The sequence below is a fragment of the Simochromis diagramma genome, unplaced genomic scaffold, assembly GCF_900408965.1.
Source record: "Simochromis diagramma unplaced genomic scaffold, fSimDia1.1 OVJJ01000585.1, whole genome shotgun sequence".
Taxonomy (NCBI): domain Eukaryota; kingdom Metazoa; phylum Chordata; class Actinopteri; order Cichliformes; family Cichlidae; genus Simochromis; species Simochromis diagramma.
Window position 1 is genome coordinate 2,997,880 of NW_024387398.1, and position 24,353 is coordinate 3,022,232.

The 24,353-nt window shown below is 37.0% G+C and overlaps 4 protein-coding genes across 5 annotated transcripts; 2 read left to right on the plus strand and 2 right to left on the minus strand.

Annotated features, from left to right (window-relative positions):
• On the plus strand, positions 1-3,000 carry LOC120720471. 2 transcript variants are annotated; one of them, XM_040010174.1, is made up of 4 exons: positions 13-239; positions 371-715; positions 842-1,186; positions 1,435-3,000. In XM_040010174.1, exons 1-4 carry the CDS (start codon positions 197-199, stop codon positions 1,524-1,526), a joined length of 825 nt encoding a protein of 274 aa, XP_039866108.1. In that variant the 5' UTR covers positions 13-196; the 3' UTR covers positions 1,527-3,000. The 2 variants fall into 2 exon arrangements, with proteins under 2 accessions (XP_039866107.1, XP_039866108.1); XM_040010173.1 differs by lacking the exon at positions 1,435-3,000 and having other exon boundaries at positions 1-239; positions 842-1,415.
• A 6,080-nt stretch (positions 3,001-9,080) lies between these two features.
• On the plus strand, positions 9,081-14,284 carry LOC120720686. The gene is made up of 6 exons (XM_040010462.1): positions 9,081-9,162; positions 9,294-9,638; positions 9,765-10,109; positions 10,720-10,833; positions 11,896-11,963; positions 13,893-14,284. Exons 1-6 carry the CDS (start codon positions 9,120-9,122, stop codon positions 14,034-14,036), a joined length of 1,059 nt encoding a protein of 352 aa, XP_039866396.1. The 5' UTR covers positions 9,081-9,119; the 3' UTR covers positions 14,037-14,284.
• Positions 14,285-14,842: 558 nt separating this feature from the next.
• LOC120720687 lies at positions 14,843-17,349 on the minus strand. The gene is made up of 6 exons (XM_040010463.1): positions 17,204-17,349; positions 16,608-16,937; positions 16,133-16,495; positions 15,909-16,046; positions 15,772-15,815; positions 14,843-15,690 (listed from the first exon to the last, which is right to left on the minus strand). Exons 1-6 carry the CDS (start codon positions 17,244-17,246, stop codon positions 15,556-15,558), a joined length of 1,053 nt encoding a protein of 350 aa, XP_039866397.1. The 5' UTR covers positions 17,247-17,349; the 3' UTR covers positions 14,843-15,555.
• Positions 17,350-19,060: 1,711 nt separating this feature from the next.
• Positions 19,061-22,546, minus strand: LOC120720470. Its single transcript, XM_040010172.1, has 6 exons — positions 22,126-22,546; positions 21,709-22,035; positions 20,748-21,101; positions 20,493-20,630; positions 20,336-20,394; positions 19,061-20,253 (listed from the first exon to the last, which is right to left on the minus strand). The coding sequence occupies exons 1-6, from the start codon at positions 22,166-22,168 to the stop codon at positions 20,119-20,121; spliced, it is 1,056 nt and encodes a 351-aa protein (XP_039866106.1). The 5' UTR covers positions 22,169-22,546; the 3' UTR covers positions 19,061-20,118.
• Positions 22,547-24,353: the final 1,807 nt, after the last annotated feature.

The window sequence follows — 24,353 nt, forward strand, 5'->3', positions numbered from 1 at the left end:
ATTGCATTTTGAAACATCAACCAGTCAAACAACAGTAAAATTACAAAAAAAAGAAAAAACACTTTCGAGGAAGTGTATTACCAGCATTTCAGCCAATCAGGATGATTTCTACTTGAAACACTTTGATGATCTTGTGACTAAACTTTCATTTAAGTAGGAAGGCATCTGTCATGCAAGACAAAGGTGTTTCACCACAATGATTGGAGTACAGACTGCTTTGATTCTTTTTACTACAATAGGTAAGTACAAGATGATCTAGTGTTGTTTACACCGATTTTAACAGGTGCAGTATAATGTAAAGACAATACTATTTAAGAGGGAAGATTTGTAATGTTTACTGGTTTTGTCTCTTTTTGTCTTGTGTCTTCAGCTCTGATTCAAAGCGCAGAGGCTGCCCACCAGATCCCTTTGATTGAAGTTGAAGTTGGTAAAAATGTTACTTTGCAGTGTCCGGTTACAGAGAAGGACGGCAAATTTGTTCACTGGTTTAAGCAATCTCCAGGATATATGATCCAGACAGTTGCTACAGGATCTTACACAAACCAAGCACTGAGCGAAGAATTTAACAACGGTCGTTTCACAGTATCAGAGGGGCAGTCTTTGTATTTTCTTTCCATGAGAAATGTCCAAAAAGAGGATGAAGCAACATATTTCTGTCAGTATGGATCAGCTTATTCACAGACCTTTAATACAAGCGTCTACTTGGCTGTAATTGGTAAACTATGTGATATGTTCATTTTTTTCTACCTCACTTAGTAATCACAAATGCTTTGAGGAAACCTGGTATTATATTTTTAAATATTTTAATTCCATTATCACTGCTTTTTACTAAACAACCCAGGTCACAGTGAGCAGAAATCAGTTTACGTGAAACAAACTCCGGAGGCAGTGTCAGTCCACCCAGGCAGCTCCGTGGCTCTCCAGTGCTCACTTTTCTCCAATAACAACGAGAACAGAAGCGAGTGCCCAGATGAACACAGAGTGTACTGGTTCAGAGCAGGATCAGGACAATCCCACGCCACGATTATTTACACTCACAGAAACTACAGTCAAAAACAAGAGGGACGGCGTTGTGTCCACAGTCTGTCCAAAACTATTCAGAACTCCTCTGATGCTGGGATCTACTACTGTGCAGTGGTCACATGTGGAGAGATCGTGTTTGGCGAAGGAACTCAAGTGGAGACAAGTATGTGGTCACCGATTTTCTTTTTTTTTTACAACTATACAAGTAAAACAAAAAAATCTAATTTGAACTTTGCAGCAATAATTACTTTGTTGTTTATTATGAACTATTATTTCACTCCTTCGGTGAAATTACTTTTTTTTTTTGGCAAATTTACATAAAATATGTGAAGTAAATAGTTTGCTTTCTGATTTTGCTTTGGCAGAAATATAAAATAATACAATATAATATCTGTGCTTTTTTGATTCCAGGACAAAAATGGGACCCTGTGATCATTGTACTTGGGACGCTGTTGGCTCTCTGTGTAATTGTCATTGCAGTCCTTATTCTATCAAGAGATTGATGGTTTCTTTTCTTTTTCATCTTCAGTTAAGCACCCAGAATATCTTTATCTAGAATACAGAAATCATTGTATAGCTCAAAGGCAGAATTTACTAACAGTACTGCCATAATATGTATTATTACATTTTAATATCTGCAAAAAATAAAAACAAAAAACAAAAAGAACAAAATGCATGTATTTAAGCATCCTGAACAATTTCACAACATCGGCTTTGTGTTCTTCTTCACATTGAACAGGTCAGTTATTATGTATCACTTTCAGGTTCATACTGTGGAATAACAATTACTTTTTAACTGTGCATGGCTGTGCATATCTGAATCAATGACAGTTCCATAAGAATAGAAACATGTTTTTAAAAATATATACATATTATAACCACAGCAACCTCTATCGCTTACCATCATTTTTGTTAGACTGCAATGTTTCAGTCCAGGTGACCTTCATCAGGTAAGGTGAAACTATTTTCACACAATTACTTAATTAATTGATTCCCATTTACCAAGGCAGAATACAATCAAACAATTGAGAAATAATAACTATTAGGCACATCACAGGTGTGTAGTATTGGTCAAATAATTTAACTGAATAACAACATTAGTTTTGTAAACAACCCTGTAGAAACCAAAAGGAAAGAAATGAGAACACACCTATTTTTAACTTACAGATCCAAAGAAGGACCAAAAATATCAGAAATTCTAAAAAACTAAAATTTAAAAATTAGTTTGTATCTGTGCTAAAAACTCTCTTTCATCTACTCCATGATGTGCACTATTAAAAAGAATGCAGTTTGTTTGGGTGACAAAGTCCGGAAAGCTTCTTTCAAGCCAGTAAATCACACTTGTATGTTCACTTGTTCTCTGTTTCAATTTTTTCACTCTTTTACCTCAATACGTTCTTTTGCTAGTGTTATGATTCTGGGCCCAATTTCCACATCTGTAATTTCCATTAAAAATAAGACTTAGAAGTGTCTGACACAGGACTGTCTCGAGTTATCATAGGGCTTCCGTGTAGCCATGTCTACGGTGTACATTTTAGGACATCGTCAGGTCTCAAGAAAAAAGTTGTCAGGTATCAGACAAAAAAATGTCAGGTCTCAGTTCTCAAGAAAAAAGTTGTCAGGTATCAGAACACAAGGTACCAGACAGAAAATCTTCCTGCAGGTGGCGGTGTTGTCATGTCCCACCCAGTGTTGCCAACTTAGCGACTTTGTCGCTATATTTAGCGAGTTTTCAGACCATCTGAGCGACTTTTTTTCTGAAACGCGACTAGCGACAAATCTGGCGACTTTTTCTGGCGTTATTAGAGACTTATTTATGACGACTTTTTAACGTGAAAGCGCGTATCGCTCTTACTCTCAATAAGCAGCGGTGCTGCGGTGGGCACCTCGCCCGTGCCAAAGCGCTCACAGGTGGAGGAAAGTCCTCCCCCAGCTGCTATCAGGGCAGGGCTCCTGCACTGACTGTAACGCAGTCAGTTCTTCTTTTACTGTTATGTTGTTTTGTGGACCACAAAGTTTAAAACTACACACACACACACAATAACTCCACCAGAGTGCCTGTTTCGGGTCACTTTTGCCGGTCCAAACCCGGATAAAGGAGCAGGGTTGGAATTGTGACATTAAAAAACAATAATCGCTAAAAGAAATTTAATTTGCAGTTCTAAATAAATTCTAAATGCATTTAAGACGTTTTTTACTCACTTTATGTCTCTACCACGATGTTATTTCTCTCTCCAACAGCGTAGGTTACAATCACATTAGCATGACCAATTATGCAAATTAGGCGATGACATCATTTAGCGACTTCTAGCGACTTTTAGGACAGCCAATAGCGATTTTCCTTACTGAGGAGTTGGCAACACTGGTCCCACCCGAATTGATTTCCAAATACGTCATCAACGTGTGACAGTGGGAGAGCATAAGGTCATTGACCTCACCGGAGTTTTACTGCGGTTCAGGCTCCTAACGACACAAGGGCTGTATCCCAATTCAGGGTCTGCAGCCTTAAAATGCGCAGCCTTAACGGTCCACAAGGGCCGCGTACTTAAAGGCCGGAAGTGAGAGGCTTGTGAAATGGGACGGTCTAGCCTCCGTCGCGCTGCCCTGGATGCCTAGCAACCATGACACTAACAGCTGGAAACGTTTCATACAGCTTTGTTTGACAGAAATGAAGGAGAAAATCTTTTGTTCATTCGTTTGTTTGTTTGTACATGATCTTTGATTTGATAAGTATCTGAGGCTGACTGTGAAATCATGATTATTGGGCTTCACTTCTGTACTGAACAGTCATTTAAGATTACCTAGTAAATAACAATTAGCTAATGTTGTTCATGAGACTAAAGTCATCTCACTTTGGAAATGTAAATATAATATGGCCAATATTAAAGTTATAATTTCAATCATTATTAGTTATTACAGCAGTGAATGAACTCTGTTTAAAATACTGAGCTTCAGTAAAGATTCAAGCTGCATTTATTTATATTATTTATATTTCCTGTCACCTTAAATCTTCACTCAAAGACAGGTTTCTTTGACACAGTATATATAACTGTGTTATATATATGAGAGACAAATATTGTTCTTTTAATATGTTGGCATTACTAAATTTGTAATATATATAAATATGTATATATATATATATATACATATGTATATATAAAGATGTATGGATATATAGATATATATAGATAATACAACTTCCTGTTAGTGTCAACATAAAAACCACATGACAGTTCATGCTGACAGCATGATGATGTACATTCCAATGTATGAAGTGCTGTAAACAGTTGATCAGATCAATAAAGCTGGATTTGTTGTTGAATGCACTTATTACTTGATTTCTGAAAACCCTTTAGTGGAAGGAAGCTCCTTCACGCTCTCATTTGGTGTAGTTAGTCTTGACCCATTAATTTGCACTTCTCTGGGTAGATCAGGTCAGTGATTAATAGAGTGAACTAGCTACTTCTTTACAAAAGTAAATCTGGATCCAGATTTAACATTCCAGGGGTCTGTTTTACAGACTTTATATCATAAGCATGTAAATTTAAAACAAAATAGTGCAGGTCCATGCTTGTAGACAGATCTGGTGCATTCTTTGTAAACTGCTGTTGTGGAACTGACACCAGGATCTTTTGCTCTACTTCTGTAACACATGTAGTGAGAGTACTGATTTAGTCATATATCACCATTGGGCATGTTGCAGCTGATGATGCTGTTCTATGCAATACTGTGTATTGTATGAATACCTGCTTTGCTTTTAGTTCTGATAAAATTCTCCCAAGTGCTAATGTGTCTTTGAAGTAATAATTATTAAAATATCTATCCATGTAAAATAAGGCTATTTGTTTACAGCCTACAAACTTAATGTAATTGCTATTCTTTTATTATTGTGCCTCTGCAGCAGTGTCCATCTTTACTGTTTCTATTATCAAAGATATTGCAAGGAAACAACCTCACTAGGTCATTTTTGACCCACTTATACATCTAAGGGTGTTAAGACCCAGGTCATGATGCTGTGTGTTATTGGTGCTCCTCAACAACAGCACACCTGAAGGTGGTGTTGTTCATTCTCTCTGTTGTCTGTGCTTATGTAAGTTCGAGGTGGACCATTGGCTGAGGATGGAATGATCCTGGCTACTTCCAAACAAGCTGTGCATTTAGCCCTTGTCTTGTGTTTGGTGACGTGCTGTGTGTGACCAAGTTTCTGTGGTAAGAAGAGCTTGGTTGTCTTGTATATATTGTAAATAGTGTAAATAGACCTTTTCATGTTGATCTAATAGCTGTAGGAGTGGGAAGCCTTTTTCTTTTGAAGCCTTTTTCTTTTAAAACCTTTTTCTCGTGTTCAGGTTAGGGAGACAGGTAAGGTCCTGTATTTTCTTTTGGGTTTCTTGTTATAGGTAAGTCAGTTCTGTTTCATTTCTAGAGTATTTTGTTTGTTGTTTTGACCATGACCACCCTTAGACTTGCTACCTTTTGAGATTAATAAAACATCTGGTTATTGTGAAAACGCAGTCCTGTGGCGACGTTGGTCTTTCCTTGGGAGCAGAGAGCGCGAGTGTTATCTTTCTTTCTTTTTTTTTCCTGTGTTGCACTCCAGTTTCCTCTAGGCCAGGGTGTAATAAATGGTTAAAGAAGGCAATTAAATCTAGGAGTAAACCCCTAGTGGGGGCTCTCCTTGCAGGTGGTCCTGAGGAGTGGTCCTCAAAGTTGTTCTAGGCATTAAGAAGGTTCCTGAATGAGAGAAATGTTTTTAAAAACCTGAAATCCAGCTGCTTTATTTAAACTCTCGAAACCATGACCTGGATGACTGAGAACATGTACAGAAAATAACCACATGCATAGACAAGGGTGAAAGAAGCTGTACTTAGGTTTATCATAAAGTGATAAAGAGTCATGGACGTTAAGTTTTTGCATAGCACTTGTTTAAGGCTTACTCCTGTTAGCTGTTTCCTCCTTCACTCATCTCATTCAGATATCTGAGGCTGTTTATGGGTCGTATATGTTCATGAATAAATACATAGTTTAGAGTTAATATAAACAATACATATAGATAAAATGTCATGACACTCTGCAAATAGGCATAGTGGGTGTTATGTTATGAGCATAGCCTATCACACAGACTGAAAATGATAGAAAGCACCAGGTCTACATTTCTGCAGCATTCCAAAAACCCAGAATAAAACTGAACATTAATGAACACAGTCAAGTCTATACATTAAAACAATTGCAAATATGACTTAATAAAACTAGATTAAAACACAGGAGACACCTGAAACCTGTCCCATGCAAGTGCTGACTGAGAGTAAGTAGTATTTGCACTTCCTTCCACTTCACTTCCTTATTCTTTTTTGTGTTATTGTTGCCACCCCACGTGAGAACAAAGAGTACTCACTAGGTAATAAGGTTGTGAACAAAATAACAAATTAGCCCTTTAAAGAAAAAACAAATTAATTTAGTCTAGTAATTGGCGACCTGTCCAGGGTGTACCCCGCCTTTCGCCCTATGACAGCTGGGATAGGCTCCAGCGCCCCACGCGACCCTGAAAAGGATAAGCGGAAGCGAATGGATGGATGGATGAATTTTTTTTTGGTTTGTACTAATAAGCACATAGAAGTAAGTCAAGTAAAATCCAACTAAAATTAAGCTGCTGTAGCTCTTTCTTCCTGTACACATAACCTCACTGCATATTCTGTTAAAGCCCAAAGTGTTCAGTGTCTGTAAACCAGTTCTATGAATAGAACGGGAAAAAACGCAGTAGAAGACACAGTCACGTCACAGAACAATGAAATGTCTCTGCAAAAACTGACATAGATGCAACACTGTTTATGGACAGCTGCATTTGAGAAATTAGTGCTTAAAGTTTTTAAAACATGTTTAGCACCTTCTGTCAGTACAGAACATGATACCATGTGATTGCTTGGTTGCACCTAATAGACTTACATTAGTTTGTGTAACTAGTGACAGGATCAATAACTCAAAGAAAAATAAGGACACTAAAACTAAACATCAGTTTAAGGAGATCACTTTTATGTTGTCTTTGGCTGCAACAATAAGTTTTATGTTAAAACCAGGTGCATACTGTTCACTGTCACTCTCTGTCTCTTTAGCAGTAATTGGCTTTTCGCTGTTTGGCTAGCTCCACTCAAACGGGGGAATCCAGCTGTTACCCATAATGTTTGGGTTTATAAATAAGAACATTAGTGTTCCCCTTCCTGCAAGGGTTAAGTACATTTAAAACCAGTTTTTCCTGTACTTTCCATGACAAATACGGTTATGATTAGACAAGTAACTTAAGAAGGAAAGCATCTGTGGACAAGTTCTACTCGTCTGAAACACAAGATTGTTCTCATGCCTTATTATGGTACTAGTCTATCCAGTAATAATAGTTTTTTTTAAAGGCACACATCAAACCATAAAAAAGGCAACATAACAACTTTAGAAAACTGAAAAATAAAAGTAGAGAATTAGAGGTGGGAGGATCAGTTTAAATATTGAATACTGATCCAGTCTGGTACTGGTATAGGATCAGTACTTTGTTTTTATCCTCTAAGTTCAAGATGCAGTCCACTGAATTGTATTAAATTAATGATCTCTTTGGAAATGATCATGGGGCGACTAAGCTGTATGTGGAAGGAAACTGTGACCTAGGACAAGCTGATGGCATAAGATGTAAGTACAACTCCTCCGGCTTCATATGCAAAAAAAATTATTGCGCTAGCTCACGTGGTTGCAGTGCTACCGGGATTTAAAAGTAGTTGCGCAAAACGGAGCGTGCCCGCTCCGACCGGCTTTAAAGGGTTAAGCTATGGAAAATGTTTGAACTCTTGTGTTCAGACATTTATAGCCCGACAGCACATTTTAACAACAAAAGTTGACTGAAAGTAGTTTAAAAACAGGCACATTTACATTAGATTTCCTAAAAGCCAGTGTTAAAATACATGTTTTGTGGTGTGTTTTGTTGTGTTAACGAATTATTCCGGAAAGTAAAAATCACTGATTCAGTAAAAGGACCAGATGTTGCAGTCCCTGATAATGCATTGCTTGAAATGGCGAGAATCTTTAGGGATGGCTGTTATGAGGAAAGGAAGCCCAGAAACTTTACGAGCAGAACACATCGTTGTATGCCTCAACTTTCGCTCTTTTACCCAAGCTAATCTGCCATTCTTTGGGGGGAAATTAGATCTGATCTAGATTATCATATTAATATTTGGGACACATCGTCAGTAGTGGACCTTGGATTCATCGGGTGTTTCAGCCATTATCACTAGACGCTCTCACCCAAGGAGGCCCTGCCAGGGTTGATCAGGCCCTGGATGGTGTCACTGGTTTATGTGAATGTGTTATTTCCCTCAGTCTTTCTTCTGTTTAGTTTTCTACAGTTTATTTTCTCCTATCTATTCACTGCAACTGAGAAATAATACTTACCCCTTTAGCATTTATGGAGCCTCACTTCTTCAAAGGGATAGAAAAGGTGATAGAGAGAAGTAAGACAAAAGGGACAAGATAGGAGAGAGCAGAGAGGAGAGCCGGAAGGGGGCGCCCGATCTGGCTTCCCACACCTCCCCGCCGGATCGGGCTGCTGGAAAGTAAAAATCACTGTTATTTAGTGGTTGTTAAAATCTGTTCAGAATTTGATGATAATGTAACTCATGAATCATGACACACTGCTCTCCCCTTCATAAACTGCCTTTATAGGTTTAAAGTATTGGTACCAGCATTTGTATCAAAAATACCGGCTTTATGTTTACTTGGTATCAGATCAATACCAAAATATGCAGTATTGCACAGCACTACTGAAAATGTTGCAGTCAGGGTTAAACAACATTATGATGATCACTGTCACAATAAACAAAATCTAAGTTGCAACCTTATCATGTCACAACTGACAAAAGAAAAGAAAACACTAGCTAATGGTACATATGCGTCTAAGAGTAACTCAAAATGGATCATGGATTTGCTGAACCTTGGAGGAGTGCATTTTCTGTCTTTCAGCCAATCATGATGATTTCCACTTTGTACACTTTGATGATCTTGTGAGTAAACCTTCATTTAGGTAGGAAGGCACCAACCGTGCAACACAAGCGTGTTTCACCACAATGATTGGAGTACAGACTGCTTTGATTCTTTTTACTACAATAGGTAAGTACAAGATGATCTAGTGTTGTTTACACCGATTTTAACAGGTGCAGTATAATGTAAAGACAATACTATTTAAGAGGGAAGATTTGTAATGTTTACTGGTTTTGTCTCTTTTTGTCTTGTGTCTTCAGCTCTGATTCAAAGCGCAGAGGCTGCTCACCAGATCCCTTTGATTGAAGTTGAAGTTGGTAAAAATGTTACTTTGCAGTGTCCGGTTACAGAGAAGGACGGCAAATTTGTTCACTGGTTTAAGCAATCTCCAGGATATATGATCCAGACAGTTGCTACAGGATCTTATACAAACCAAGCACTGAGCGAAGAATTTAACAACGGTCGTTTCTCAGTATCAGAGGGGCAGTCTTTGTATTTTCTTTCCATGAGAAATGTCCAAAAAGAGGATGAAGCAACATATTTCTGTCAGTATGGATCAGCTTATTCACAGACCTTTAATACAAGCGTCTACTTGGCTGTAATTGGTAAACTATGTGATATGTTCATTTTTTTCTACCTCACTTAGTAATCACAAATGCTTTGAGGAAACCTGGTATTATATTTTTAAATATTTTAATTCCATTATCACTGCTTTTTACTAAACAACCCAGGTCACAGTGAGCAGAAATCAGTTTACGTGAAACAAACTCCGGAGGCAGTGTCAGTCCACCCAGGCAGCTCCGTGGCTCTCCAGTGCTCACTTTTCTCCAATAACAACGAGAACAGAAGCGAGTGCCCAGATGAACACAGAGTGTACTGGTTCAGAGCAGGATCAGGACAATCCCACGCCACGATTATTTACACTCACAGAAACTACAGTCAAAAACAAGAGGGACGGCGTTGTGTCCACAGTCTGTCCAAAACTATTCAGAACTCCTCTGATGCTGGGATCTACTACTGTGCAGTGGTCACATGTGGAGAGATCGTGTTTGGCGAAGGAACTCAAGTGGAGACAAGTATGTTTTAATGTCAGATCTTAAATCTCTTAAAATCATGACATTTTAGTCAATAACTGGGTAGATCTTAAATGTTTTCAAGGGAAATATAAATGCATTAAACTTCTTATATATCAGCAATATGGACATATACCAGGCCAACTCTAGTGTGATAAAATTATATCATCATTGGCTGCATTTTTATTAGCTGTTCTAGTCTCTTTGGCTGGTAAATAACTACTGCATCATGTATTTAAACATTTTATAAAGAATAAATCATTTCCTATTTGTAATACTCACTCAATAAAATGTTCTCAAAAAATTGTTTTGCAGCCAAAAATATCTATTTTTTATGTTTTTACCTTTGCCTCAGTCTTAAAGCGTATATTTCTTTCTTTATTACTCTTCTTATATTTATTGCTGTCCTTTGCACTGAATGGAACTGGATCCTCGTCGTCTCGTCTCTCTATATACTGTTCTGTATGTTGCAGAGATAACAAGAAAGTTTACTTTGACTTTGATGTGAAAAGTATTTTGGGGTTCACTACTGAGCATTTTTCAGCAAGTTTTATGTTATGATTTCTCCAAATCTGGGGTGAATAATCATGAATATCATGTGTGTCTTTTCCAGAAGCAAAACTTGACCCGGTTGTCCTTGCACTAGGTGTGTTGTTGGCCTTTAGTGTGACTGTGAATATCATCTTTGTTTTCTGCAAAAGTCAGAGAAGGTTTAAAAATGGCAAAGGTACGTGCATTTCATTACATTACTTGAGTAACTAAAAATGTTTCCATGGTGTTTTGCATGAATTTTCCTTCAATTTTTGGAACCAGATGCATTTTAACCTTGGAATTTGAATGATTTACGCTGTTGGAAAGTTTCTCCTCATGCATACCGCGGACTAAATACAGAGAACTGTAAATGGGGACCAGTTAAGATATCCTTAACATTTTTCTTTTCTTTTGCAGCCTAGTGAGCTGTAAGATTAACTACTGACTGTAGCCATGCAGTAAAACACAAAAAACTTGCATGCATCGTGTTGTAACAAGTATTTACAGTTGAGCTAGAAAATGCATGAATATACTTTTATATGTAGTTTGAGTTTGCTGCCAGTGAATGTAGATTAGAAAGCAGTCTATTGTACTTATAGCAATGGTATTATTATATTCAATTGACAATTTTAATTTCAATGTGATCACTTCTACTTTATTATATATAACAGCATCAAACCTGGAGACACTTCTTTAGGTAATTCTTGGTATATTGAGTATCTGAAATTAATCTGCCCACGCTGAATAATCTGTGTCTCCATGTGCACACAGCTTAGATGTCATGCACATTTAAATTAATATTTATTAAAAACAAATTTGCTGTCATTTGCATTGTGGCATCTTTTTAGATTACTGGATTTTTAGGTCTGCTTTTATTCTATTGCTATTTTAACCTTATATGATTTTATCTGATCTTATATACTGTCTTTTAATGCTGTGTAGACTTGTGCTTTATTTGATTGGATTTTAGTGTCATTTTTACTTTGGCTATATATTTTAATGTGTAGCAGTCTGGTTGTCTGCCTTGTATGAAATGTGATTTCTAAACAAATTTGACTTTTTTTCTTTTTTACTGAACACACAGTAAGTACAACTTTTATTTCAGTTCCATATTTAACTAGATACTTCACCTCTAAATGCAAGTTCAGGTATCTGTACTTGAAATTAGATTTATTGTTAATATAAGGATGACATATCACAAAAGGAACACAAATCATATTCCCAACTTTGACTTTCTGAATCTTTTTGGTTTTCTCAGCAGGGACAAAGAATCCTTCTCACATTTCAGAAAATAACTTGTCAACTTTGGACCATTTAAATGTCGTGGTAAATATTCTACTTTTTCACATATTACAATTCAACATTTTGTCTCTGAATTTTAATATGGCAGAGTTGACTTGAGCCCCAGATACATAGACCTAAAACCAGGTGGTGACCCTGTGGCAAACCACTGGTTGCTAGGGAAAATGTATATTCCCTGTCTGATTTGTGAGTCATTGCCGGAAGTTGTTGCCAAACACGAGGTGAAACTGGTCACAAAGAAAACCTCCTTGCAATAGAGATTGACAGACCACGTGACTTTCGCGCATTGCATGCCGGGAACTCGTGGCAAAAGAATCCAAGTACCGCATCAAATGCAAGCATTTGCAGCACCGCAAAACGTTCATTCTCCGGTTCCAATACCTTCTTGTTTTTTCTTTGTCCCCCCAAAAAGTTATGTACAAAACGAAGGAGAACAATGCCGGTCCGTACAAAGACAGACTCGACGAAAAGTCAAAGAAAAGATACGAGGAAAAAAATCAAAGGAGTGAAAGGGTTACACCCTTACGAGCACACAGAGTGGACAAAAGACGTTAGCGTGCTGCCCAACTTTCACCACGCTCAGATTTATAATCATATGGTTCTTGGAGTGAGTGCATACACTCATGAAGTTTAGTAACTTCAGGTCACTGCAACAAGCCCAGGTACAGTTTACCGACGGATGGGTACAGGACCTTGAAATGCACCGTGTAGAACGAAAGACCATCGTACGTATCATAAGTTTACCAGTCTCACAAATCGTCTTCATAAATACACATTCGTTAACCGTTTATTAATAGGACCTTTGAGCTCAATGGTAATTAATTAGTAGTGGAAATAATTTCTGGTCCGTGTTACAGAAATGTAGCAGTGACAATAATATTGTATGTTGTAATCGTACTGGACAATTAGTGATACAAAAACCTGTTTTATCCTGTGAATAAATGTTTTTGTCAATGTACCATGGTAATAACAGAAGCCAAACGCAATATTGTGTCAGGACAATTCACTGTTTATGCACAATAAACAAAGGAGCATAGCGCGACAATTTCTGTTCAGCGTCAGACTTGCTTGTAACCTATATCACCAATTATGTTAAGAAAAGTGACGTATTGACTACTACAAAACTCTGACCTTTGTGTAAATGCTTGGAGCAGACTAACCTGTGAGCTGGAGTGTTCTGGGACGTTATATTTGGTCTTTGAATGGCTGCAATCCAGGCCATCCGTCGCCTCTTTGTTACTTCGGAAACATGGCTCAAACAATTTCTCTTCAACGACGTAATCCAATAACAACCGATCTCTTTACCCGTCAGCGTCCCGTGGCTGTCATGCGACCGGCTATTGCAGTTAATAATACAACAGCTTCTTGACATTTTTGTGTTTCTTTGTATCGCTGTGTAATGTAATTTCAATTGAAAGCCTGCGTGCGCCTTGTACCGCTTGCCACGAGTTCCCAGAATCCTTTGCGGTTTTACCCCTGAATGACGTCACATTTTCAATCTCTATTGCTTCGGTCACTAGCCATGCTAGCACACAATTTGCATGAAAGTTGCACTTTCTAAAGCATGTTGACTGCAACAATAAGGCAGTAATTTAGTAAGTAACCAAAGATGGCAACCAAAGCAATCACAAGGAGGTTTGTGGTGAGGCACTAGCTTTGACACCACTTTTACCTCGCTGAACAGTCGGGGAAGTACCCTAGTGATCGAAGTTTGCCTTAGGGTCGCTGACTGGTCTCTCAGGCTGAGTGATGGAGGCCTTAGCTAAAGCGCAATAATTTTTTTCTCCTTTCTTCAATCATATGTTGTCTCATAATAATCACTGCATCATATTTAGTTAATTTTATCTGCCATAGTCAATGTAAATGTTTTCTTCAGCCAGGCTGACATGTTAACAGAAGCCTTGTTTTTGTTTTGTTTTACTAAAATAAAAACTACATAATTGTTATTCACAGGATGGTGAGTCAGACGCAGTAAACTATGTAGCACTGAATTTCTCCTCAAGAAATCGAGTGAAGAAGAAGATGAAAGAGTCACCACAGGAGTGTGTGTACTCTGCTGTGAGACCATATAATCACGCATTGTCTCAAACATCTTAGTAGGCAGAGCAGGATTTGCAAGGAAAAGACAGCCTAGTATTTCTTTATGGTGGTTATTTTTAATCAAATATTTGGTTGTTAATGTTTATTATATCTGAAGTTAATCCTACGACAAATTTCAGCATGTGAGTTGTTGAAAACAATTACATTACACATTTTTATGCTGTTAATGCTGTGTTAGCTTACAATAAAGTGGCTTTTGTAAAATTAATTGTACAACCTAAAATGCATTCCTATAAATGGCTAAATACAACTTGACCTTACACTACAGCAGTAGTAATAACATCATTTCACTCAGCAACTCAGTACTGTATCAGTATTGCATTTTTTTGTGTAACTATGGACGATCAATGAAGTGATTGAGGTCTGTCATGTAGCAAGCATTAATGTGCATATCAACAACTGATGGCTGCGGCTGCTTCGTCATAGTTTGGGTGAGATGTTTTTGTGTTTTTTGATGTTACATGGTTATAGTCCTTTTAGTGCCATCTACAGGCTGTAATGCTCCTGACCCGTAATATACTATATTGGAGTTAATTAAAATTCACACCTCACACTTCTGGCCAAATATAACATTAGTACAACCTTATCAAAAACAATGTGGAAAAAGTGACATTAACTTTTAACCTTTATTTTACCTACGCACATACTATCGAAGCTTCCTATGTGGGGTTTAACTTTCTTATAGCAGCCAGATGATGCAACAGACCTGTAAGTTTTGTTTCATTTGGTACATTTTCCTGTTCAGCCTGATGAATCAGCAACATAACTTGGTTTTGTACAATTAACAATAAAAACAACCAAAATACCAAACTGGGACTTTAATCACATGTTAAATTTGCCACTTGTAAGTCAGATGATTTCTAGGCAAAATAAATGTGACAAAAAGTATCAGAATGAGAAAAGATGAAGAAAGACAAAGTGCTGCAACAAAAAACCTCGTTATGATTGCTTTGGTTCCTAGCACAGTTGTCTCTAGTTTTTTCCATTTATCTGCAAACACTTGCTAGCTACTAGCCAAGTGACAGAAAAACTTGAAAAAGGTGTGATACATACTGTAAATGGAGAAGTTTCACCTCTCAATGTAAAGGTTTTGCCTCAGAGCTGCAGCCAACATGTTGCAAAAGCTCAATTTTTACTGTGAGCACAAATGGGAATTATTTTACCACAAACTGCCATCAACCCTCAGAAGGCACTTGCAACAGGTCTGTTACAACAGGTAGTACCCAGTGGATTGTTCATCGTCGACTATGACTGTCATTCATCCTAAATGAATGTCTTGTGGTTAGTGGTCACAAACCTCAATTACAAGTTTCAAAAAAACCATGAAAATAATGAATCAAGATTTATAAGTGGGCTCACATTTACATTATTTTCTGGATGCAGTGACTTTGTATATTACAAAACACAAACATGGAGTGATAGATGCATCAAGGGCAATGATGAGTCGAGCCACATTCATAAGAACATTTACCTAAAACATTAATAATTAGTTGATGGCAAGTACTTCCAGTGTCGGTTAATCCATTCCAAAAGCCTTGACGGCTGCATAGATCCTTTCTCGCTCCAATGCTTTTGTATTTCTTTTTCTAGCACTGTCAGTTTTTATCGTTGTAAATATGACAGCAGAGTAAATGCATGTGTCCTTTTCTCTCTGGAGAAATGTGGGGGGGAAATGAAACGGTCAGTGTTAATAACAAAGAATAATTACTTATTTTTGATAAGTTTACCTTACCTTCACGTTTCTTTTTTCAATACTTTCTTGCAGGGAATTAGAAGCTAGAAAAGAATAAAAATGAATTTATCAAAATGAATATTAAATTAGCATTTGTGACAGTAATTGTGACAGATATATGACATAAGTAATATTACCATTGCAGTCACACTTGTTATGCTTGATGATATAAATAAGAATACCAATTGCCATCACACTTATGACCAACACAGCACACAGCAGCAGAAGAATTGTATTGTCTTTCAATAAACCACCAAAGGTCCCCAAGCTGGTTTCTGACAGAAGAAAAAAAAATAATTAATCACATTTTTTTTAACTTCTAATTAAGAGCAACAGTATCATCAGCATGTGTCAAACTCACCTCTAATATTGAGTTTTGTTCCATTCCCAAAAATAACTTCCCCACAAATGACCAGAGCACAATAATAAGTCTCAGTATCTGAGGAGGTGATGTTCTTAGAGAGTCGATACACACAGCTTTTTGAAGACGAGGTTGACTCAGGTTTCTTGTTACATTCATCGGATCCTTTACCATCAGTGTAAATGATGTTCGCCAAAGATTTATCTGATCCAGCACCAAACCAGTGGACACTGTGTTCATCAGGACAAGAACTGTTGCCAGAACTAGAGATGACCGAACACTGGAGAGTCACTGAGTCTCCTGGCTGAACTGGATCACTTCCTGCCGGCAACTGAACAACAGTGTAGTTTGACTGAGTGTTTTCTATAAAAAATGATAATAATATGGAACTTGAAAAAGGGCTGCAAAGGGTTAAAGTCTATAAAGAATGTACTGAAGGTTAAAAAAACCCAAAACAATGAAAAGACATCATTACCATTCAGAGACAAGTAGGTTGCATTCCAATGATCTTTACTCCAGGTGGAGGCTGCACAATGATAGAGTGCTTCATCTTCTCGGACAGTCGAAAAAATGGTCAGCATGCTCATTACTTGTGTGCTGTTTGCATCAAATCGTGACTGAGGAAAGCCTCGTTCAAATGTTGGCTTTTCAGTAGCTTTCATCAACGTTGTAATTAGTTTAAGGCTGCCACCAATGTTCTGTTTGTACCACTTGACTCGTGTGTTACTATACTCCAAATCAGGGAACCAACATGTGAAGGTCACTGAGTTGCCAAGTAGACATTTAGTCACTGAGAGTAGAGCAGCTGTAGGAAAGCACAACAGATATGTAGATTATATAAATGCAATTAGATAAGAATCATAATATTGTAGATTTGGGAAAGAAAAATAGAAGAAAAAAATCTGTACATGCATATACATCATCAATCTTATGAAACAGCATATCCAGAGGCAAAGCATAAGTGCATTACTTGCAACTGGAAGGCAAATTGAATTATTTTACTACAAAAAATGACAAATGGGTAAAACCTCCACAAAACGCTAAAATGGGACATAGGTAGATTGCACTTACATCCTTGACGAAGCAGAGTCAGTATAATCCATAAATGCAACATCTTGATGCTTTTTGTGATGTGGGCTTTGGTTTTTAAGTGAGTGATGCAAGATTGATGTGATAGTCCCGACTGTCAAAAGAAGCCACTTGGTAGCTGCTTTCATTTCCTGCATTGTGCAACATGCCTTTGGAGGTTTTTGTGGTTTGCTCAAACAGGTCAAACTTCAGCATAAATATTTTAATAATCTAATATGTTCATAAACATATATGGCATAATAATAATTATGTAAACAGAGAATATAGCTTAAGTGAAAAAGCTGAGGTGACAGGTAAAATATTCAGTCAACAGTTCTGAGGAGTTGTGATCCTGCAGAAATTTACAGATAAATAAAGTAATGAATTTGTTGCCTTTATTAGGCTAAAGGCTCAGTATGCTCACATTCACAATTTAAATAACGCTTCTGTGCAAAAGGTAGAGGTCATTTGCTGTATTAACTGTTTTCAAATATCAACTCTAAAATGACTTGCTTGTTGCATCTGATGAAAATCAATAAAAGGTATTAAGGTATTTATTTTTTTATACACATATACATTATTTGTAACTGTAAATCAGTGCATCATTTTTTTTCTGGAGCACTGGGTTTTGCACAATTGTTTTGTAAAGTTTTGTTACTCTTTTTAACTTGTATCACGTTTGATTTTCATTTTTGATTTCCTGAGAAATAGGGAAATACCCACCCATGTACTGATCATAGTAGCCTTTTATGAAAAAAAATTGCATGCGTTCTCCACTGTTAGTCCTGTGGTTGAACCAAATGTGCCTTCTTAACACATACAGCATCTGTAAGTAAACCGAAACTTTACAGTCTCTGTATCACTTGTTTTGAGGACTACAGCTTTCTCCAGTCCACAAGTGTTAACGCTGTAGAATACTTTTTTTTCTCTTACGGTTTTCTTACTGAAGGAAGTCTGCCTCACAGCAGTTCAATTTCCATTCAGTTCTATTAACATAGTGTCAAATCAAAACAGTTGCCTCAAGTTGCTTTACATTAAAGGCCTGACAGTAATACAGAGAAAACACCAAAGACCAGACAATCACCTATGAGCAAGCACTTGGTGGCAATGCTAGAGAAAATCTCCCTTTTAACAAGATGGAACTTTCAGCAGAACCATGCTTAGGGTGGGGCATCCATCCTCCATGATTGGTTGGATGTGAGGAGAGGAATGGAGAAAAAAAGGAGTAGGAATGTCTATATAAGTGTATGACAAACAGAACAGCCTGTTTGTCATTTATTTTAAATTATGTTCCACTTCAGAATAATGTTGAACAGTAAGTCATTTTGCTTTAGAGCGGGGCTGTCTTTTGATTGACACGTTGCTTATTATAGTTTATTGTGTCGTGTCCCTCACTTTCTCAGTCAGATTAACAGCTGGAAATCAAAAACAAGAAAATACTAACAGTCAAAATTGAAGTTAAAGCTTCAGAACAAGATTTGATATACCAGTGAGTGATTTGATAATGGTTATGTCCATCTTCTGAATGCAGATACTTCTGAATACAGCAGGTAATCCCATTTTATTGCTATTTTATCTCTATCTTGACACAACAAATCCCTTTGAAGATAGTAGCTGACTACACATGCTGGCAGACCTGGAACCCATCTTTGAAGCAACCATTTCAAAGGCATTGAGACTTCAAGTTAATTGCACATGGCGGTCACAGTAATTTTGGTCATTCCACAGTTTTGTAGTGTGACTGTAGCATAACTAGCAAACTGACAAGAGTATGTTAATAAGGAGTCATAGAGACAAAAATAGTGAACTAATGAAAAAATTTATTAAAACATTCTCAAAAGCTTAAGAAAAATCAGGATAAACACAATGCAATAGCCCTTAGCTAATTCATTATGTAATATTTTTTTTGTGCCAAGTTTCAAGTAACAATAAAAACGTATTTTGACAAATGCAAACAACAGCAACGAAAGATTATTTCATTATTATTGCTTTAAAAAAATCACCAAATTAAGAAAAAAACCACTTGCCAGCTGAGCTCAAACGTAAATAAAATTGTTCTATTGTTAATAACATAAATAATCAGTTCTATAAATCTAAATAAACAGTTTTTTTCATGTCCAAAATAAAATTTACTGCTAACGAAAACAACAAAAAGCTTAATTAGTTTCGACTGGCTGCAGGTTTCCCTAACCATATAGCAGTATTCAGTACAGCTGCATAATGATCTGTACTAGCAATAACAATTGGCTATCCCAGAGATCAGTAACCGCTTTGGAAAATTAAAAAAATATTTATGTACTAATTTATTCTCCCTCAGTTATATCTGTCATCTATCCTTGTGTGTCAGAAGTATTGTATAGCTGAAATACATTTTACTCTCAAACCCCAAAACACACCGTGCCAAATACTCGTTTATCCCAATGATTGGGTTCTATAGCACAAATAAAGCGATGTAGTGTAGGAGGTTAAGTGCCCAAAAAACTGATGGAAATTATAATGCTTGCTAGTTAGCATCTCAGTAAGAAAAACCCTAGTTAGTCAAAGAGGCCATTTGTTTTAGAAAGGAATGACCATCGATGAGTCAAGCAGGGGGACCTCTTTCACCACCTTACACTGCTGCGATTGCATGTATTAATTATTGTATTTTATACTTGGTTATACCAAAAAGTCAAACATTTTAAAAAGTGGTTTTTATACTAAAAAGACATTTCAACTCCAATAAACTACAAACAAACAAAATCCCAAAAGAGGGCCCAAATATAGGATGTAGTTAATAGGTTAATATAAATATTAGGCCTAAATGTATACTTGACTGTTTCATGTCTCTTGGGAAAATACGCTCTATTACAAAATTTCTCTCTCATTAAAGGCCATCAATACATAAAATGTATTGACTACGACCTTAACTGTAAATGTATCTACTCATACCCTAAAACTCTGACATCTGCGTAGATGCTCTGTCCATCGACAGATTTTTCACCGCTCCTTGGATTTCGTCTGACTTTCTTCTTTGTAAAATTAGGCACAGAATAAACTAAGGGCTCTTCAATTACCTGTTGAAATAATGTGACAACTTGATTAAATGTAAAAAACATAAATGTTCCAGTGCAACAATTTAGTTTTAAAACAGCCTACCTGCTGATTTTGTTGGTTGCCTGTGGTCATGGTAGAATGTGTTTCCACTGCAGCAGCAGCTGGAATAAATTACCCAAAAAATAATAAGTACAGATGCAATGAATTTCATAATATACTCAAAATTAAATATAGATAAATATAACAGGGAATTCATTACCATTCGAACAATTATATTTCTTGTTCTTGAGTACATAACTCAGTAAGGCTATAACCATCAAACTTATTGCCAAAGCAGCACACAAAAGAAACACAACCGTGTTGACCACCTGAGAATCACCAAATGACCTAATGTTGTCTGAAAAACAAAAGGATCAAACATGAAAGGTTAATCGCTATGAAAACATTTCCTTAAATGTGCCTCCTGAAAACTAGAAATAATCTGAAGATGTATATATTACATAAAGGTTGTTACCTTCAATATTCAATTTTGCTCCATTACCAAAAATGATATGTCCACATGTTGCCACAGCACAATAGTAGTTTCCAGAATCAGAAGAGCTGGTATTGTTCTTTGAGAAGTTGTAGACACATTTTCGAGGAGAATGAACTTCAGACTGCCTCTCACATTCATCACCACTGCTTCTATAAACGTAAATCACACTGGGATGTGTTTCATCCATTCCTGCTCTGAACCAGTACACATCCTCTGGACATGTATTCTTCTGCAGGTCAGAGAGGACTGAACACTGTAGAGTCACTGAGTCTCCTTGATATATCGGAGCTGATGGCAACTCTTGAATGACAACGGGGATGTCAGGTTCTGGTCCTGGAAAATAAAACAAACTATGTACAATTCATTTAAAACCACTGCAAGAATTGTTATTTTTCACAGTCATGAATAAAGCTAAACTTATGCCACCAACTGTCCCTCAAACTTATGTATGATTCTTAACAAAAGTATTTTACCACCCATCATGAAAACAAGAAAACAGAAAAATGTGTCAATCAGCCACAAACTTGTTTAAAGGCAAAAGTTATATTGTTATTTATTAGACAAACAGCAAACTGAATTCATGTTGTTATACACTCATTTAAGCTGACTTCTGTTCAGGAATGCAAGTAAATAAGATTTGGTATCTTAATAAAATATAGTAAAGTACTTTACTATATTTTCAGCTTTTTTGTAAAACAGTACTTTTAAGAATTCAAGTATAATACTGATATTTTATTATAAACATATGCGTCTGCATGCTGGTGCATTTTTCAACAGAGAAACATGAAAAATCATTTTTCTAATAACTAGTATTAACTAGTAAGTACTGTTAATTAAGGGCAGCTATGGCATAAACCTTACAATGAGAGGTAGTTAATAAATGTGTAAATCAAAATAAATTCAAAGTTGAGCATTAATAGGAGAATATTGTGTCATTTACCTTTGACTCTTAGGAAAGTAATATTCCACTTTGTCGTTTTGAGTTCAATCACTTCTTCACAGTAATAGAAGGCAGTGTCATTGAGCTGTGTTTGAATTATACGGAGAACAAATGTTCCTGTTTCCTGCTTTGTTGTAATACGAGGAGTTTCGTTAACAGTGCCCTGAGCAAAAGTGTAGGTCGCCCCTAAGACTTCAGGCAGATTTCCAGCAACAACTCGGATCCAAAAAAGTAATCCTGACAAGTTAGACCGGCGACTACACGTCAGAGTCACATCTTCTCCAAGATGAACATTTTTTGTTACAAAGCTTTGGTCATCCATGCATCCTGAAAAAATAAAGACAATCCTTTACATCCAAGTGTAAAAGGTAACAATTACTGAAACACAGAGAAAACTGAACACAGATGCATACTTACGCCCAGCTGTGAGTAAAAGAGCTATGCACAATATGATCAACATTTTCTGGTTCAGACCTCAGTTAAAATTAGATTTCACTGCAAGATGATTAATCTTAATGTGGTTTTATCAAATGGGAGGGGACAATGAGATGGGAGGGGACAATGAGATGGGAGGTAACCATTTTAAAACAATCTGATTGGTCTGTAATAATGTTAGTTTTTAAATGTCTTTCCAAAATTAAAATTATCTCATTGTCCCCAATGAACATACATGACACGAGCAGTCATCACAACACAAGTAAAATTCTAGAATAGATTTCCTGTCCAAAATTTTCAGCCATGTTACAAAGAGAAAAGTTCCAAGACATCACTTTTTGCTTAGTTGTTCTATTGGGCCAAAAGAAGTGGCTAAATATTACCAGCAATTATGGAAAATTGTATCCAAGATTTTACATTATAATTCATGATATAATTTTTTATTATTGATAAACACAACATCATCAATACAGGAAGACGAAAAATCTTCACCAAAACACAAAATATGGCTGATAATACAGGTCAATCGTATGTCAAGAGAAAAACTACTATTTTGTGATTTTGCAGTAAAGAGGCTATATTAAAAGAAAACGTTGCTTCGTTTATTTTGGGCTAAACTAAAACCATGAGAATTTATATGATGTCTGAGTTTTCTTTTGGTAACATCTTACACACGAGTCTTTTATTCTCTTTGCACTGCTGCCACCATTTGGTGGAAGCTGGTTTATTAATTCACTAAGAAAATTTAATTCAGGTAGCAGGTTTTTTCTTACTGAGATGCTTTTCTGACTGATGTTAGCTGATATTAGTAGATTTAGATTTTATATCTACATTATTTTGGATAATCTTTGAACCCACTGGACCAAAAGTAATCTGTCTTTAATATCCCTACAGATTACTTTTAATTTTTTGCTTGTTTACATGCGTTTTCCTGGTCTCTCGCTGCATCTATACTAGACGATTCATAAAAAGTGACCCTTGATTACTTTAAAAGTAAAAAAAAAAACCAACTACTATTACTCCAAAAAGTTGATTCTGGTCATCTGGACGTAGTGTTTTGTGGGAGAAACGTTTCGTCACTCATCCAAGTGACCTCTTCAGTCTCAGCTGACTACAGGTTTCCCCAATCTTATAAACAGTACATTTGCATAATGACTGAAGCGAGCCCACTGAAGGAACGATGGGCTGGGAGGTCAGTTCCTTATTCTTAATTATGCAAATTCTCAAAACCATTGATCAACAACCACTGACCAAAACCTACTGATCAAAGACCACTGATCAATGGCCATGAGTACCATTCACAGAGAGTTGGTGAATGGCTGCAATCACAGCATTGTAAGATGGCGAAAGATGTACCCTTAGGCCCTCTCCTCGATTCAGAGATGGTCTTTCCCTTTTCACGTAAATGTATAGAAGAAGAGCAGGAGCACCAGCCCCCATCATGCACACTTTCTACAGAGGCACCATCGAGAGCATCCTGTCGAGCTGCATCACTGTGTGGTTTGGAGCCTGCAATGCGTCCTGTCATAGAACCCTCCAACGCATAGTGAGAGCTGCAGAGAGGATCATTGGTGTCTCTCTCCCCTCCCTCCAAGACATTTACAGCACCCGTCTCACTAAAAAAGCCCTTTGCATAGCGGCTGATACCACGCACCCAATGCAAAGCTTCTTCAAGCTGCTGCCGTCGGGGAGGAGACTGCGGAGTCTCCAGGCCAGGACCAGCAGACTGAAGGACAGCTTCATCCATCAGGCTGTCAGGAAGCTTAACTCCCTCCCGATTCTGCCCCCTCTCCCCTCTCTCCTCCACGGTCTCACTGAACTCTGTCACACACACACACACACACTCTGACTCACTCACTGGCCTGCACCAGTTACCAGTCACTTTGTGGAGCATTGGACTCCCATTACCTCATAAGACTTTGTTGTTACACTATCTCTTACCGTACAGTACTAAATCTCCATTTGCACTATTTGCCTATTTGCACTACTCTGCCTGGTTTACACCCAATGTCATTTACCCATTATATTGTATATTGTATAGTTTTCTTGTTATATGTAAAATTGTATTGTATTTATTTATTTAAAATTTTTACTTTTTAATTATTTTACCTGCATTTTTAATCACTCTTATATTTAAATGTTCTTTTGCTTTTTTATCTAGGGATTGAGAGTAACGTAGTTTCTATTCTCTGTATGTCCTGTACATGTGG